The sequence below is a fragment of the Martes martes genome, assembly GCF_963455335.1.
Source record: "Martes martes genome assembly, chromosome: 3".
Lineage (NCBI taxonomy): Eukaryota > Metazoa > Chordata > Mammalia > Carnivora > Mustelidae > Martes > Martes martes.
In genome coordinates this window covers 60,709,367-60,727,342 of record NC_137890.1, presented here as the reverse complement: position 1 = coordinate 60,727,342, position 17,976 = coordinate 60,709,367, and the positions used below count along the sequence as shown (strand labels likewise).

Genomic DNA, 17,976 nt, shown 5'->3' with positions numbered 1-17,976 from the left:
AAGAAGTGAGCCTGTGACTTCAAGGAAAAGACTGAAAGTACTTGCAGCCGGTGATATAATTTTAACTTCCAAGCAAAAATTAGAATTGTAGAAAAGTTGTATCTGCTAGAACAGCTTCCCAATATATAGTTTTCTGATGAGATCAGTGGTGATATTAACAGAGGAGGGAGAGAGAAAAATGAGATGTGTTAACATTTGGAAGATATGCAGAAATCAGTGGACCAATATTTTCCAAATGGCCAAGACATGGTATTACAAAGTCCTACATGGGTAAAAAATCCATTCTCGGTGCAAGGCAGACCAGTGGATTCTCATGTAAACAGAACATAGGAAATTCACTGACAGGGTTTCAGATTCTACATTGCAACGGAGTTTTAAGAAACCACTTCCCCTTGTTGATTTTTAGATTAGTATCAAAGAATACAGTTGTCTGAAAGTGCTATTGTACCGTCCTCCCTTTTCTGACTCCATGTCTGTGTGAGGCTGCATTTTCTTCATATACCTCCATGGAAGCAAATACATGGAAATGGACCGAATGCAGAAACAGATAGGAGAATCTCGATGTCCTCTATTCAGCCAGACATCAACAAGATTTGCAAAAATGGAAAACATGCCACAGTCTTCACTGAATTTTGCTATTTGTTTCATTAAAAATATGTTATTTATGTTAACATGTAATGGGCTCATTATTTTTATTTCAAAATAAATTAATAAAGCTATTTTAAGTTTCTCAGTTTTAATTTCTAATGCAGTAAATATTGATAGATAAAACCCGCAGGGACAAAAAGCTTTTGGGGATCCTAAAACATTTTTAGAAGTATAAAGGTATCCTAAAACCAAAATGTTTTAGAACCTCTGACTGAAACGATTACTGTTAATGAACTCTTTTATTGGAAGGGTATATTTCATCTACATAGGATTCCTTAAGTCGCAAGTACAGCTTCCAGGTTAATGAGCTTTCACTAGGTACACCCCAACTGACCTATTTAACATCTCACAGTAAGAAAATGAAAGAAAATGTATTCTTTCCTCTCTTAAGGGCCAGGGTCAGTTTCTTAACATTTGTATTGTATTTCAAAACGAATGAGTACTTAACGATAAAATCCTCCTCATCCTTAGGCTTTTCGTCAAACAAGTAAGTCATGGGGCATAGAGGACTAGGCCAGTCTTAAAAGTCACAGGTAAACCAGTCAGAGATTAGTGCAGGTACTCAGGTTTGTGTCAGTGCTCTAACCCATCCCAGCACATGTGATACAGGTGTTCTAGACCAAATCTACCAACCTGAATCAAACTAAATTATATCTGAATTGTTGGGACTCTACATTTGGGTCATTAAAAAGAGAGAGAGAAGATCAAGCAAAAAATGATCTATTCTGTTCCGTCACTGTTAAAGTCCCAAACAGAGAAACTCACCTCTTTACCAGTCTTTCTGAGGTAGTGGAGAAGCAGAAATAGAGGGTCCATGGGTGTGGCAAAGTGGAGAAGACCTCCTACAGATTAAAAAGAGAACAAAAGGAATTAAATGTCTTAGAAAGACAACTTAGTTATTTCATCTTAATCCCAATATGGAAACCATTCCTTAAAAAATATATGTGAAATTCTAAAATTCAGAAGTTCTTCTTACACAGGCGCATGATTCTACATGACTCTTTTGAAAGGCAGAATGTGCTACGGTAAGTGTAGTCACCATCTGTCAGCACACAATGTTATTACAGTCTTACTGATAGACTCTTTGCTGTACTTTTCACTTTTGTGACTTATTTATTTTACAACCGGAAGTCTGTACCTTTTCATCTCCTTTATTTATTTCAGCCACCCCCCAACCCACCTTCCCTCTGGCAATAACCAGTTTGCCCTTTGTATTTAAGAGTCTGTTTTTTGGGAAGTGCCTGGGTGGCTCAGTCAGTTAGGCATCTGCCTTTGGCTCAGGTCATGATGGGGGTGGGTGCCTGGGATTAAGCCCCGTGTTGGGCTCCCTGATCAGTGGGGAGTCTGTGTGTCCCTATCCCCAACTTGTGCTCTCTCTCAAATAAAGAAAATCTTTAAAAAAAAAAAAGAAGAATTTAAAAAAAAATTTGTTTCTTTTTTATTGTTTGGTTTCTTAAATTCCATTTATAAAGTGAAATCATATGGTATTTGTTTTTCTGTCTGGCCTATTTCATGTAGCATTATACCCTCTAGGTCCATCCATGTTGTCACAAATGGCCAGATCGCATTCCTTTTTATGGCTGAGTAATAATCCATTTTAAGTGTAAGTGTGTCTGTGTGTATCTATCTATCTATATATACATATAGATATAGATATCTATATAATGTAGATATAGATAGCTTCCAGGTTAATGAGCTTTTACTAGGCACATCCCAGCTGACATATTTAACATCTCACAGAAAGAAAATGTATTCTTTCCTCTCTTAAGGGCCAGGGTCAGTTTCTTAACATTTGTATTGTATTTCAAAACGAATGAGTACTTAACGATAAAATCCTCCTCATCCTTAGGCTTTATAGATATAGATATCTATCTATATGTATATATATAGATATAGATATGATATAGATATAGATATCTATATCTATAGATATCTACATCTATAGATATAGATATCTATATCTATATATGTACATATAGATAGATAGATATAGATATATATCTCCTCAGGCAAGGGAAACAAAAGCAAAAATGAACCATTGGAACTACACCAAAAAAAAAAAAAAAGAAGATCTGCAGTGAAGGAAGCCATCAACCAAAGGAAAAAGGCAACTACTGAATGGAAAAAGATATTTGCGGATGATATATCCCATAAAGGGTTAATACCCAAAATACATAAAGAACTTATATAACTCAATGCCAGAAAAACAAATAATTTGATTAAAAATGGGCCAAAGACTTGAATAGACATTTTTCCAGAGAAGACATACATGACCAACAGACCCATGAAAAGATGCCCAACATCACTCATCATCAGGGAAACGCAAATCAAAACCACAATGAGATATCAACTCCCACCTGTTAGAATGGCTAAAATCAAATACAAGAAATAATAATAATAAATAAAAATAATAAAAATATAATAAATAACAAGTGTTGACAAGGATGTAGAGAAAAAGGAACCCTTGAGCACTATTGGCAGGAATGCAAACTGGTTCAGCCACTGTGGAAAACAGTATGGAGGTTCCTCAGAAAAGGAAAAATAGAAATATCATATGATCCAGTAATTCCACTACTGGGTATTTACCCAAAGAAAATAAAAACACTAATTCAAAAAGATATATGCGCCCTGATGTTTATTGCAGCATTATTTACAATAGCCAAGGGATGGGAACAATCTTAAGTGTCCACTGAAGGATGAATGAATAAAGAAGATATGAAATATTTAGAAGTCATTTTTTATTGTGTCTTTATTGTGTTATGTTAGTCATCATTAGTTTTTGATGTAGTGTTTTGTGATTCATTGTTTGCATGTAACACCCAGTGCTCATTGCAATATGTGCACTCCTTAATACCCACCACCAGGCTAACCCATCCCTCCAGCCCCTTCCCCTCTGAAACCCTCAGTTCGTTTCCCAGAGTCCATAAAAATCATTTTTAACAGAGGTCCTCCTACCACCCCAAAAAAAGGCAAAGTTGGGGGAAATAGTGACAGAACGTGAACCAGGCAAACATTAGGAGACCTGTATGTGTAAGTTTATCTATAAAGCTGCAGTAAAATGTCATTTCCCATATGTTTGAGGATGAAGCCATGGGCAAGCAATATGATTCTCTCCATGAGTAGCTCCTTCTATGGTCTGTGGGTTCACAGCTTGGAATTGCCAATAATTCAAAGCTGAGAAGGTGGTTCCCCACCTGAGACCCCACCCGAGACCCCACCCTATTCAGACCTTACGTATCCTCCTACTCCCTAAGGAAAAGGCAAGAGGAAAGAAGTCTAACAAGACTGAACATAAGGAACAGGAAACTCTGTAGTAAGATTACTATCCAGGCTAGAAGGAAAAGAGGCAAATCAAGAAAACTAGCTACCTATTCCCCACTCTTCCTTCCTTTATCACAGCCTGTCTAAGCTCCTTCTTACAGACTCCTTCTTCCATGGAGGTGAACGAGAAGAGATATTTCATCACATGGAACAATAAACAATTCCTTTATTCTTATACTTATTTTGGTTTCAGGAAACATACGTACTTTCTTTTACTCCCTAACAGAGCAACCTACCCATACAGCCAAGAAATTCTAACCCTAAATTATATATATGATTCCAATTCACAGAAAGTAAAAAAAGTTAGGAAAGTAATTTCATATTGTGATATTACTTGATTATTTTTTTAAAGTAGAAGAGAAACTTATGAAAACAACCTATCAGAAGCTCTAAGCTCATTTTATATGAGGCATCCGTGATAGAAATTAGGAACAGGTTTCTAGGTCTGAAAACAATATCCTGGTGGCTATTCTTAAAAGCAGCTCTTTCTTCAAGGCTAAGTTTAAAAAGAAGACAATGATGAAAAAAGCAGGCACCTTTGCTATGAACATAAAACCACTCAAATAAATAAGGTCTATTAAAAAGAAAAAAAAGCAGGTACCAACTCAGACAGTCCAGGAGAGGTGATCAATCACTGCCTCCCAATATTTCCCAGTTTCATCAGGATATTATTGTGTCTACCTAGCTAAACCCAACTGCAAGTGTATTACGTTAGAAGTCAGAACTCTCGTACTTTGCCAAACGAATAAGCATAGCAGCGACAATAAAAGGGAATATATACTTTCCACCTGCCAGTCTATATCACAGTCTGCCATTGCATTTTGGCAACTGAAAGCCATTTCAAATATTTTCATGCACACAGGTATATGAAATTTATCACCAGCAATAAACTCTTGTTCTGGAAAGTCCTAGAAGAAAGACAAAGCGGCCTTTCTACATTAGCTCTAAGTGGAGACATACACTGTCAACAGAAAGCAGAGGGCTTACAAAGAAATAGAAAATACTCTCAGAAAACAATGAGAACATAGGTAGAGGGAATGTAGAATGGCCTCAACTATCGCTGCCTCCCCCTTCCCCCGACTCCTTGAACCATCAGAACATGTGAAATCCTTTCTCCTTCTGAGTCAACACTGCCGCCAAATTAGAGGAACATTAAAAGAATCAGAACTTTGGTGTTGGTATGTGTGTTGGGGGGGTGAAGGGTGGGGACAGTAGTAATTTTATGACAACACGTTAAAAAAATCTTTGTTATATTCTATTTCATTCTAGAAGTGCATCCATTTGCACAGAAATAAGACGTTAACACTTGAAGATCCTCAAAAGTGCCTAAAAGAAGAACAAAGAGTTCCCAGGCCACACAATGTACGCTCCCGTGTTAGAAAAATGACCTAGGGGCGCCTGGGTGGCTCAGTGGGTTAAATCTCTGCCTTTGGCTCAGATCATGATCTCAGGGTCCTGGGATCGAGCCCCGCACCGGGCTCTCTGCTCAGCGGGGAGCCTGCTTCCCCCTCTCTCTCTGCCTGACTCTCTGCCTACTTGTGATCTCTCTGTCAAATAAATAAATAAAATCTTTAAAAAAAAAAAAAAAAGAAAGAAAAATGACCTAATTCCCGACCAGGGAGGCATCTGTGTTTTAGGAGACAAAGTGGAGTTACTAGTTTAAATGTGCCTACTATCTAAGATACATAGATACTGATTTAAACTTGTTCAAACTATCTTTCCTTTCCCCCTGATTAAATCCTGCTCTGATGCCAAGGAAGGCTAAAACATGGACCAGACTCCAAACTGGGCAGACAGGCCTACACTCCAATGCATGAAGGATGGAAAAGCTAGAGTATGTGTTTAGTTAACAGAAACATATACACTAGTCACTTACCTGATTGGACTGATTGATTTATAAACCAAGAATGGTGTTTTTCCTTGAAAACTTTTATTTCAAACAGCTGCTGTTGACACATATTGAACAAGTAAATGGTTCCTTCCCCTGTTAAGACAAATCTGTTTCTTATTTGTAAGTTTTCACACACACACACAAAATCAAAAGGCTGTCCAATAGTTCTGAGGAATGTTCCTAATATGGACATAAACATACTTAGATATATTCTATACAAACTGACTCCGAGGAACGTTTATAGCTATTATATACAGATACTTGTTTCTCAGCTCTATAATCCTCATTGAACTTAAACCAATAAATTTTTAAAAAAACGCAATCATTCATCTTAACTGCTACAAAGCCTCTCATTGACTCCTCCGTTAGATTGCAAGGGGAAACCAGTTCTTAAACTACCCAAGCCTGACGCTTCCGCCAGATGAACTGAGCTTGCATGTGGGTCCTGTCACCAGAGGGCCCAAGATAGACCCCGAGGGCCAGCACTAAGTGAGAAAGGCAAGGGCCCTTTGATGCATGAAATTTTTTTCTAAACACAGCACTATCAAGGACCCTGAGTTTGAATCTATGTGGACCACATGTTGGGGGTGTGCCCTTGGGGAAGTTGTGCAAACCTTTGTGTGCCTCTGTTTCCATATCTGTAAAATGGAAGCAATAGGGAACCTACCTCAAAGGGTTTTGTAAGGATTAGAAAGGCAGAACACATGTAAAGTTCCTAAAATAGTAAATGCTCAGCACATGTTAGCCTTTATTTTTCCACAGTCAATGTAGTAAATGCGAACATTTGTTCATCTGTTGTTTATGGACATGTAGATAAAACAGAAATTTTACAAGAAGCCTGACTTTTTTGTATACCTTTACTTTCACTAAATGCTTTACAACCTTTACTGCTACCTAAGACTTCTCTAGAAAAAATGTGCTTGCCTCAACTTAGTCTCATGTATAACTACAAGTTCAAGATAATAGGAATTTTCAATTCAAATTCAATTCCATCTTGAGGAAAAGGAAACTGGAAGAAGCCAGGACTTTTTGCCTTTTTTGTGGCTTCTCTTTATTTCTTTCCATCAACAACAATAACAAGGCACTACCCAATAAATTTCTCTTGCTTTTACTATTCAATATTATACCTGCGAGCACAATGTTCTAATTTGCTAAGTATCAGATGTCTACACAAAATCTTACAAAATTATTAACAACCCTATATAACATAAATCTTGTGAAATAAGTTAACAAAAAAAAACCCACATAGAGATAAATATCAGTATTACTATATTTTATGGTATATTTTAATATTTTTGCCTAAAAATTAGGAAACAAAATGCATTGAATATAAAGTCAAAATGAAATTAGTTGCAATAAAATATGTATCTGTATACAATACTTTTAATATAAAAAAAATCACCTCTTGAATGGGAACAAATATATCACCTTTTGGTTAGAACAAAATAAGGAAAGTACCACTAAAAATGAAAACACTCAAAATCTTGGCATGTCAAGTAAAAACTCTACTTTTTCTTTTTTACTCTGGCTGTTTATTTTACAACATAAAATGAATGTAAGTGGACATTAATATTGGATAACTATTTAAGAAGAATTGGCTTAAGAAAGCTAAAGAAAATCAGTCTGTTTTCAGAGAGAAGCCAAACACACCACTTTCTGTCTTGTATGGATTTCTGATGAGTGACTAGTTCTATGGATTTAAATTAGAAGAAGAAATAAACAAAATTTAGGCCAAGCTCGCTGTTGTCACCCAGCAATGCCATCTTACTTTTAAAACCTATTAAGGAAGAACAAACGTACAAAGGTAAATAAGTATATACACTTTTTATGCGCAATGTTTAAAAAATATTAAAGTTACTGTAATTGGAAGAGAAGGGGGGAGGAAAGCTTACCTGAACACGGGTTAACCAATTTTACAAATATAAGCCCACTTTTCATCTTCTTTGAAGCATCTTTTAAATATTCTGAAAAGAAATGATGAATTTGTTAAATTAAAAGACATTTGCTTTCTTGCTCACCTTATTTACCTTATTCTCTCTCTCTCTTTTTTTTCCTTCTGTTTGAATGATTTTTCTTTGTAAACTCTCTAACTCCAATTTGGTTGTACCCTCTGTGTCATACTTAAAAAGGCCCTCTCTCCCTCAAGCCTATATGAATCACTTACATTTTCTCCCAACAACGTTGTTATCTTTAATCTATCTGAAATATAGCTGGGTTTAAGGTATGGAGAGGGGATCCAAGTTTTTTTTTTTTTTTTTCAATGAATTGTCCGGTTGTACCAACGCTATCTTCTGAATAACGCATGCCTGAAATAATTCCTTTATGCTGAATGTTTAAACCACATTTATAAGTCTGCCTATGGAAATTCTATTTTGGTCTACTAGTCTGTGTCAATATTAGCATTACTACTTCAATATTTTGATTATTATAGCTTTAAAATACATTTTAATATCTACCGAAGTAAGTTCTCTCATTATGTTTCCTCTACAATATTTTACTGTTGAAGTTTTAATGGTGTAGATCAAAACACAAAGACCATGACCATTTCATTTATAACATCTTCCATACATTTTGAATGCACATTCATAGAACGCATTTGGCGACTCTCTCTCTCCAAAAGGAACAAAGGGGTCTCATAATCCAGCAGATCAATAACCTACCAAAGAGTAAATCAGAGAGCTTTGGGGTAAGGAGTGGCACTTCATTGTTTTTATTTTCTGTGCCCCTCCTTCACCCCACTTCAGATTTTCATAAACCTGAATACAAACAAGCATGATTAGAAATCGGCTTACACATAAATGGTTAAAACACAACTTTCTTCTTCAAATAAGAGGAATATTCAATAAGCAAAAGAAAAAATAAACCCCAATTTTGAGATTTCCAATCGCAACTAAATGGAATACCAAGTACTTTACTTACCCTCCCACCTAAAACCATCAATGACAACAACAACAACAAAACATAGGAAACTATTATGTTCATGACACGGGGCATTGAGCCATACAGGACAGTGATCCCTGAGAGATGGGCGACAAGTAAGGTGACTGCTACGAATGCCCCTGAGTATTGCTGTGAGGAGTTTCCACTTGCCCGGGGGGAGGCTGGCAGACACCCTGCATTGACAAGGTGGGGCTGCAAGTTCACTGGGCGGCGCACAGGAAAGGAGAGAGGTACAGAGAAAGAAAACCCTAGAGCAAAGGACGCTGCCTGAGTATCCAACCGAGAACTGATCAGTACATGCAGGTGACGAAACTACCCGAGGGCTAGGAGATGAGAGGGGAGACTACCTCACGTTCATGCAGGGCTCGGAACTCCAGACAGATGGGGAAGCCTCTTGATTCTGAGGACACAAAAGGGTCTTGCCTCAGCAGCAGGGAACAAAGAACCCTAGCCTGAATGCTGCTGTGGTACCAAGAAACTAATGTTATTTAAAAAGCAATACTAAAAAAAAAAAAAAAAAAAGGAAGACCTAGGGGCACCTGGGTGGCTCAGTGGGTTAAAGCCTCTGCCTTCGGCTTACGTCATGATCCCAGAGTCCTGGGATAGAGCCCCACATTGGGCTCTCTGCCCCGCGGGGAGCCTGCTTCTTCCTGTCTCTCTGCCTGCCTCTCTGCCTACTTGTAGTCTCTGCCTGTCAAATAAATAAATAAAATCTTAAGGAAAAAAAAAAAAAAAGCAAGACCTAAAAGGATCAAACTGTTTCTGAGTACCTTCACTGGGCCCCAGAATGAAGCTCAAGATTATTTACAGGAATACAAAAATATTCCTTGGCCAAAAAGGTAAAATTCACAATGTCTGGCATCTAAGCAAATATTACTGGGCATTCAAAGAATTAGAAAAATATGGCCTGAAATGAGAAAAATGAAGAACCCAATTATTGAGAGAGGGGTCCTGATTATTAGACACAGATGTTCAAATGAACAGGCAGGAGCATAAGGACGGTATTCCTCATGCACAAAAAATTAAGTAGAGACACATAAGTTTTCTCAAAAGACCCAAGTTGAAATGAAAAATACACTAGATGGGATTAATGGCGGAAGAAAAGATTAATGAACTGAAGACATAGCAATAGAAACTATGTGAAATGAAAACACAGAGAAAAAAGAATGAAAAATAAATAGACATTAGTGAACTGTGGGACAACTTCAAGCATCCTAATACATGTGTCTGAAAGAGAGGATGTGGGAACGGAAAAAATATTTGAAGAAATTATAGCCAAGTATTTTCAAATCTGATGAAAACAATAAACCTACACGTCCAAGAAGTTCAATAAAGCCAAAACACAAGAAATAGGAATAAACTATATATCACGATTAATACTTCAAAGCCAGTAATAAAGAGACAGATCTTAAAAGCAGACAGAGTTAAAGAAGACACACTATGTACAGAGGAACAAAACTAAGAATGACAGCAAGTTTCTTCATTGGAAACAATGCAAGCCAGAAGACATCTGTAAAGTACTGAAAGAAAACATGATGATCCCAGAGAAATTACCCTTGAAAAAATAAAGGTGATAAATAGACTTTTTCAGACATGTAGGAGCTGAGAGCAATAACCACCAACAGACCCACACTACCAGGAATGCTAAAGGAAGTCCTGGCAGAAGGAATAGGCTACCAGATGAAAATAAGAATTTAAACAAAGAAACGAGAAGCACTGGTAATGGTGACTACAGGGGTAAATCAATAACAATTTTTTTTTCTATTACTTAAATCTCTTTAAAGATCACTGACTAAACAAAAATAACAAGTTAGTGTGCGGTTTACAACATACATATAAATAAAGTACATGAGAAGATAGCATGAAGGCCAGGACAGGGGAAAGGAAAGTATACTACTGTATGTTTCATCCTACTGTGAGTTTCTTCTGCCATCTGTGGAATGATGTGACATCACCTGAAGGTAGATGCGATCGATATACATGTGCAACAAACCCCAAAGTGGCCACGAAATTAAGGAAAAATGCTGTCACTAATAAGACAATATAGGAGATGAAATAGAACCATAAAAAAAAAAAATTCAATCCAAAAAGAAAAAGGCAGAAGGGGAATGAAAGAAGTTAAAAAGGACAGAAGAGACAAACAGAAAACAAACAGCAAAATGACAGACTCAAACCTAACCCTATCAATAATCACACACAATGTAAATGTCTATACATCCTAATTCAAAGGCAGAAATTTTCAGATTAGTTAAAAAAGTAAGGCAATCCTCTATGCTGCATACAGAAACACTTGAAAGCTGCAAGTAGATTAAAAGGAAGAAGATACGCTTTTCATGCTAACACTAGCACGCTTTTCATGCTAACACTAATTAAAAGAAAGACGGAATGACTCTGTTAATAACAGAACATTACCGGTAATAAAGAAGGTCATCCCACTGACTGACTGCACTTAGCATCATACCCTCTAGCTCCATCCATGCTGCTGCAAATGGCGATTTCATTTCTTTTTTATGGCTAAGTAATAGTCCATCGTGTATTCACACACCACCTCTTCTATATCCATTCAGCTATTGATGGACACATGGGTTGCTTCCCTATCTTGGCTATTTTTTTTTTTTTTAAAGATTTATTTATTCGACAGATCACAAGCAGGCAGAGAGAGAGGAGGAAGCAGGCTACCCGCGGAGCAGAGAGCCCGATATGGGGCTCGATCCCAGGACCCCGGGACCATGACCTGAGCCGAAGACAGAGGCTTTAACCCACTGAGCCACCCAGGTGCCCCCCTATCTTGGCTATTATAAATGATGCTGCAGTAAACATAGGAGTGCACGTATCTTTTCAAGTTAGTGTTCTCATTTCTTTGAGTAAATACCCAGTAGTGGAATTACTGGATCATATGGCAATTCTAGTTTTAATTTTTTTGAGGAGCTCCATACTGTTCCATACAATTTCACTCCTATTTGGAATTTAAGAAACAAAACATACGAATAAAGAAAAAAGAAACAAACAGTAAAACAGACTCGACTATAGAGAACTGGTGGTTCCCAGAGGGGAAGGTGGGTGGGGGGATGGGTGAAACAGGTGAAAGGGATCAAGAGTGCCCTCATCGTGATGAGCACTGAATGGTGGACTGTGGAATCACTGTATCATACACCTGAAACTAATATATGAATGTTACTTATACAGGAATTAAAGAAGTAAAAAATTTTTTAAAAAGGATGTGATTTCCTAATGATGAAAGGGTCAAGAGGAAATCATTCTAAATGTTTAAGCTCACAGACATAGAGCTTCAGGATGCACTAGGTGAAAGCTCATAGAACCCTCTGCCCCAACTCCAACCCCTGGCAACCGCTAATCTGTTCTCCATCTCTACAGTTTCGTGATTTTGAGAATGTTATAGAAATGGACACATACAGATTCAATTTTAAGAGTCTTTTAAGACTTTCCTTTCTGCAACTTATAAAAATGTGAAGGATAAAGTTTAGCACTGTTAAAAACTTTTCCACAAGACTAAAACAGGTTGCGGTTTTCCCTCCTTCGCCCTATTTCTCACTATTTCAGCATCACTGTCTCCATTATGTCAAGGCACGGAAAAGGCGACCTCTCTCCTTCAGCAATACACCTGTGATTTTACTTCAGTACTATAGTAAACCTTTCAACTTGAACTTGGTGAATCATTTTGATTTTTTTGTTTCCTTTTTTTCAATAGAAAGTTCTAGTTCTAGCGATTCTCGCCAGCTCTCCTTCAGCCTTCCCATTCTTCCAGCGCTTAAATTATTAAAATTTATAAATACTAAAAGTCTAAAACATATATTCTTAACAACTATACAAGGGAAGCAGTGTTTCCATTTTTCTCAGGAAGAGCACTAAATCCAGAGGATTAACTATAGCCTAAAATGTCAAACTGTAAACTTTGGAATTACTAAGTACAAATAAATACTGACATTAATGTGTTCTGCTGCAAATGCCAGGGTTCTCTGAAATACACTTTGAGATGTATTAGTGTAGATAATGCTGAAATGTCTACGTAGTATGGGAAAAAAGACATCTTTTCTCAGTTGTGCCAATAAAATAACCTGCAGTTGTATTGAATATTTCAACACAGAATTCCAAGCGAGATGCTATTCTCAGGTTGTTTTACCTCTTTAACAATAGAATGGATTTTAAAATTAATCTCTCCTGCCTACTTCACTCATTCACTTTTTAACTATTAATTAGCAAAGCAGACCCGGCCTGTTCCCATGAGGAACTTTTGGATGTTCCCTGGAAGAAACAGATACTGAGTCAAACAATCATACAAAGGTAGACTCCAAATGTAACAGCTACTAAGAAGAAGAAATACATGGAATTTGAGAACTTAAGATAGAGGACAAACCATGGACGAGTAGGTCTGAGAAGGCTTCCTGTGCCTCACATTAAGTTCTTCGCTGTGAAGGCTAAGAAGTCAAGGGAATTATGCTTTCACTTCACCAGGGAAATCTTCAGGAGGCTCCTGGGCCAAACTCAAGCCACAGAAGGGTTTTCTTTGATGTGCACATTTGAAAAAATTTGAATTTAGGTGCCAATATTTGGAAATTGGGTGATTTTACATAAAGGGCGCACTTCAAATATGTGCTCCCTAGATATGAAAAAAAATCACTAGGCAAAGATTTTGCCTTGTACAATCAAACCTGGCAACAACAAACTAACTTTGTCAAACTCCCAACTACCACTTTCTAGTTCCCCTTAGTCCTCTGTCCCATCTCGTATACCCATCGCATGGTTGGGGGATTATCAGATGCCATGTACGATCTCACTAAACCATGTTTTTATCTGCTAGAATCTCTGGACCCACGGCACCAAGTATCAGATGCTGAATATAGAACCATTCACTAATAAACACCACCCTCTTACTGAATCTTTTTTTTTAAATTACCAATCTTTATTTTATTACCAATTTTCTGTTCCCAGTACTATCCTAGGCACTAAGGATACAGCTGTGAATAAAACAAAGCCCCCTGCTCTCACAGCAAGACTGCATTCATAAGGGATCTTTATCTGCCCCACCCCCACCCTTCACCCCCATCTTCTCCAGTCCACTTCCTCAGTCTCCATGCTCTACCCTCCATGCTTCACCCTCCCCTTTCAATCAACCAGTCTTACAGGACAGGGAATAGGGCCCAGATCTACCAGACCCTGGAGGCCCAGGGTGCAGAACATAAAATTAATTCCACAAAGGTGAGCACTTATAAAATTTAAAATTTGCTAGGAGACACATTAAACATAGGTAAAATAAGTGTCAATAATATATTTTACTTAACCCAATAGGCATTTTCATTTCAACATGTAAAGAAAATCTCATATGAAATGTGTTAGCATGATAGTACCTGGGGATTTTTTATAGATGCCCTCTATCAGATTGAGAAAGTTCCCTATTCCTAATTTTTGGACTGTTGTTTAGGATGATATAGTGTCATATTTTCTCAAACGCTATTTCTGTGGCTGTTAAGATGGTTATGTGGTTTGGGGCTTTTATTTTATTACAATGGTATATTATATTGATTGATTTTAGTATGTTGAATCAACATTGCATTCTTAGGATAAATCTCACTTGGTCAAAGTGTATAATGCTTTTTACATACTTCTGGATTTGGTTTGTTAGTTGTTGAGGTCTTTTGCATCTATGCTCGTAAGGGATATTGATCTGTATTTTTCCTATGCTTTTGACTAGTGTTGGTATGAAAGCAATACTGGCCTTGTAGAATTTGTTGGGAAATGTTCTCTCTCTTTCCTATTTTGGGGAAAACTTTGTAAAAGATTCATATTAATATGCTCAATGTTTAGTGGAATTTACCAGTGAAACTATGTAAAGATTCGGCTTTTTTTTTCCGTCCCTGTGGGAAACTTTCAATTTAACTTAATTTCTTTACTTGCTATGGGTCCATTCGGATTGTCTATTTCCTCCTGAGTTGGTTTTGGTAATTTATGCCATACTAGAGCTTTGTCCATTTAATCTAAGCTATCTATTTCCTTGGTATACAGTTGTTTGTAGTGTCCCCCATGATCCTTTTTAATTTCTGTAAGGTCAGTAGTGATGTCCCCTCTTTCATTCCTGATTTTAGTAATTTGAAATTTCTTTTTTTCCCATTTTAATGAAAGATTTGGTAATTTTGTTGATGTTTTCAAAAGGACCAACTTTGGTTTCACTGATTTTTCTCTCTGTTGTTTTTCTATTCCCTACTTTCTTTATTTCTACTCTAATTTTCATTCCCTTCCTTTCTATTTGCTTTAGGTTTGATTTGTTTTCCTTTTTCTAGTTTCTTAAACTGGAAGTTTAGGTTATTTGAGACCTTTCTCCTTTAGGCATCTGCAACTACATATTTTGCTCTGAACACTGATTTACTTGCATCCTTTATGTTTTTTATATATTTTGTGTCATTTTCACTCATTGCATTCACTTTGATCCATTGGTTATTTTAAAGGTGTGTCACTTAATTTCCACATTTGTGAAGTCCCCAAATTTCCTTCTGTTATTGCTTTCTATTTTCATTTTAGTGTTTTTGGAGAGCATATATTGTATAATTTTAATCCTTTTAAATGTAGTGAGGTTTGTTATGGCCTGTGATGTTTTTTTCTAGAGAATGTTTCATATTCATTTAGGGAGAGTATGTATCCCATTGCTGAGTGGAGTGTTCTTACAGATGTCTCTTAAGTCTAGTCACTGTATAGTGTTGCTCAAGTCTTCTGTTTCCTTGATAATTTTCCTCTTAGTTGTTTTAGCCAATTGGAAAAGGGTTATTTAAATCTCCTCCTACTATTATTAAATTGTGTATATTTACCTTCAATTCTGTCAGGTTTTGGTTCATGTGTTTTGGGGCTCTGTCATTAGGTGTATATATGATTGTTATATCTTCCTAATATACTAACACTGTTATCATTTAAAAATATCCCTTTTTGTGTTCAGCAACAATTTTTGTCTTAAAGTCTATTTTATATGATATTAGTATAGCCACTCCAACTCTCCTTTGGTTACTGTTTGCATGGTATATCTTTTCCATCTGTTTATTTTCAACCTATTTGTGTCTTTTAATTTAAAGTGTGCATCTTTTAAATAACATACAGGTGGGTCATGCCCCTACACACACACACACACACACACACACACACACACACATTGTGCCAATCTCTGCCTTTTATTAGGAAAGTTTAATGCATTTACCTTTAATGTGATTACAGATAGGTAGGATTTACATCTGCCACTTAACTTTATTTTCTATATGCCATAAGGTTTGTTCCTCTATTCCTCTATTACTGCCTTCTATTATGTTTAATAGATTTTTTTTCTAGTGCATTGTTTTAATTCTCTTTTCATTTCTTTTACTATATTTTGGGGGAGTTATTTTCTCAGTCATTATCTTGAGAATTATACTTAGTAACTTAACTTACAATAATGTAGTTCAGATTAATATTAACTTGAAAACTTCAATAGTAACCAGAAACTTTCCTGTAATACATTCCTTTTCCTCCCCCTCCTTTGTGCTAGTATTCTGTGCCATATACATACATATATACACAGGCATATACACACACACACAAATTATATCTTTATATAAGCCCATTAACCATTTTATATCTTTTGCCTTATGAAGTTGTATTTTAAAAAAATTTTTAAAAGATATTTATTTATTTTAGAGAGAGAGAGAGTGAGAGCATGAATGGGAGGGGTAGAAGGAAGGGGAGAGAATCTTAAGCAGACTCCAGACTGAGCCCAAAACTTGACACAGGACTTGATCTCACAACAATGAGATTATGACCTGAGCCAAAACCAAGAGTCCAACACTCAACTGACTGTCACCCAGGTGCCCCTGAAGTTGTATTTTAAATCAGATAGAAAAGAGTCACAAACAAAAATAACATTGTACTGTCTTTTATAGTTCGCTATGTATTATCTTTACTGGTGCTCTGAATATCTCGTGTGGATTCAAGTTACCATCTAGTTTCTTTTCCTTTCAATCTGAAGGACTCCCTTCATGATTTTTGAGGGTCACATTTGCTAGTGATGAATTCCCTCAGTTCTTCTGTATCTGAGAATGCCTTAGTTTCTCCCTCAGTTTTTTTTTTTTTTAAGATTTTATTTATTTATTTGAGAGAGACTAGGGGAGAGAGAGAGAGAAGAGCAAACATGAGTCAGGGGAGAGGGAAAGGGAGAAGAAGACTCCCCCTGAGCAGGGAGCCCAATGCTGGGCTCAATCCTGGGACTCCAGGATCATGACCTGAACCAAAGGCAGATGCTTCACCGACTGAGCCACCCAAGTGCCCCCTCCCTCAGTTTTGAAAGATAGTTTTGCCAGATATAGAATTCTTGGTTCAGTATCTTTTTCTTTAAGTATCTTGAATATGCCCTCCAATTAACTTCTGGCCTCTATGATTTCTAATGAGAAGTCAGCAGTTTATTTTATTGAGGATCTCTGTACTTGATAAGTCATATTCTCTTGCTACTTTCAAGATTCTCTCTTTGTCTTTATCATTTGACAGTTTGACTATGTGTGTGTAGGTATGGATCTCTTTCAGTTTATCCTACTTGGAGTTTATTGAGGTTCTTGAATATGTAATGTTTTTCATCAAATTTGGGAGGTGTTTGTCCAATCTTCAAATATTCTTTTTGCTCCTTTTTCTCTCTCTTCTCCTTCTGGACCTCCCCCATACATATGTTAGTGTGCTTGGTGGTGTACCACAGGTATATGAGATTATGTTCTATTTTCTTACTGCTTTTTTCTTTCTGTTCCTCAGGCCAGCTAATCTTAATTGACCTGTCTTCAAGTTTGCTGTTTCTCTTCTCTGCCAGTCCAAATATGCTATTGAGCCTGCTAATGAATTTTTCATTTCAGTTATTGTACTTTTAAACTCCAGAATTTATATATTCTTTATAAATTTCTATTTCTCTTTATTGATATACTCTATTTTGTAAGGTTTCATTATCATACTTCTCATTAATTTTTAAGACATATTTTGCTTTAGTTCTTTAAATATATTTATAATAGCTGATTAAAATCTTTGCAGAGTAAGTCCAACAACTTGGCCCCCACAGGGACAGGTTTTATTTACTACTTTTTTTCTCCTGTGTATAAACCTACCTTCCTTTTTCTTCAGGTGTCCCACACCTTTAAAAAAAACAAACAAACTAGACATATTAGAAA

The 17,976-nt window shown here is 36.6% G+C and overlaps 1 protein-coding gene across 3 annotated transcripts in view; it reads right to left on the bottom strand.

Moving 5' to 3' along the window:
* Positions 1 to 17,976, bottom strand: part of RNASEH2B (ribonuclease H2 subunit B) — a 64,051-nt gene that overhangs the window by 31,840 nt on the left and 14,235 nt on the right. For 2 of the 3 annotated variants that reach the window (XM_080798006.1, XM_080798008.1), the window contains exons 2-4: positions 7,753 to 7,824; positions 5,846 to 5,953; positions 1,414 to 1,490 (exon numbers count right to left, since the gene is read on the bottom strand). In XM_080798006.1, the coding sequence (XP_080654132.1) occupies positions 1,414 to 1,490; positions 5,846 to 5,953; positions 7,753 to 7,824 (257 nt within the window). Of the gene's footprint in view, positions 1 to 1,413; positions 1,491 to 5,845; positions 5,968 to 7,752; positions 7,825 to 17,976 lie in introns of all 3 variants that reach the window. The other variant, XM_080798007.1, reaches the window with a different exon arrangement.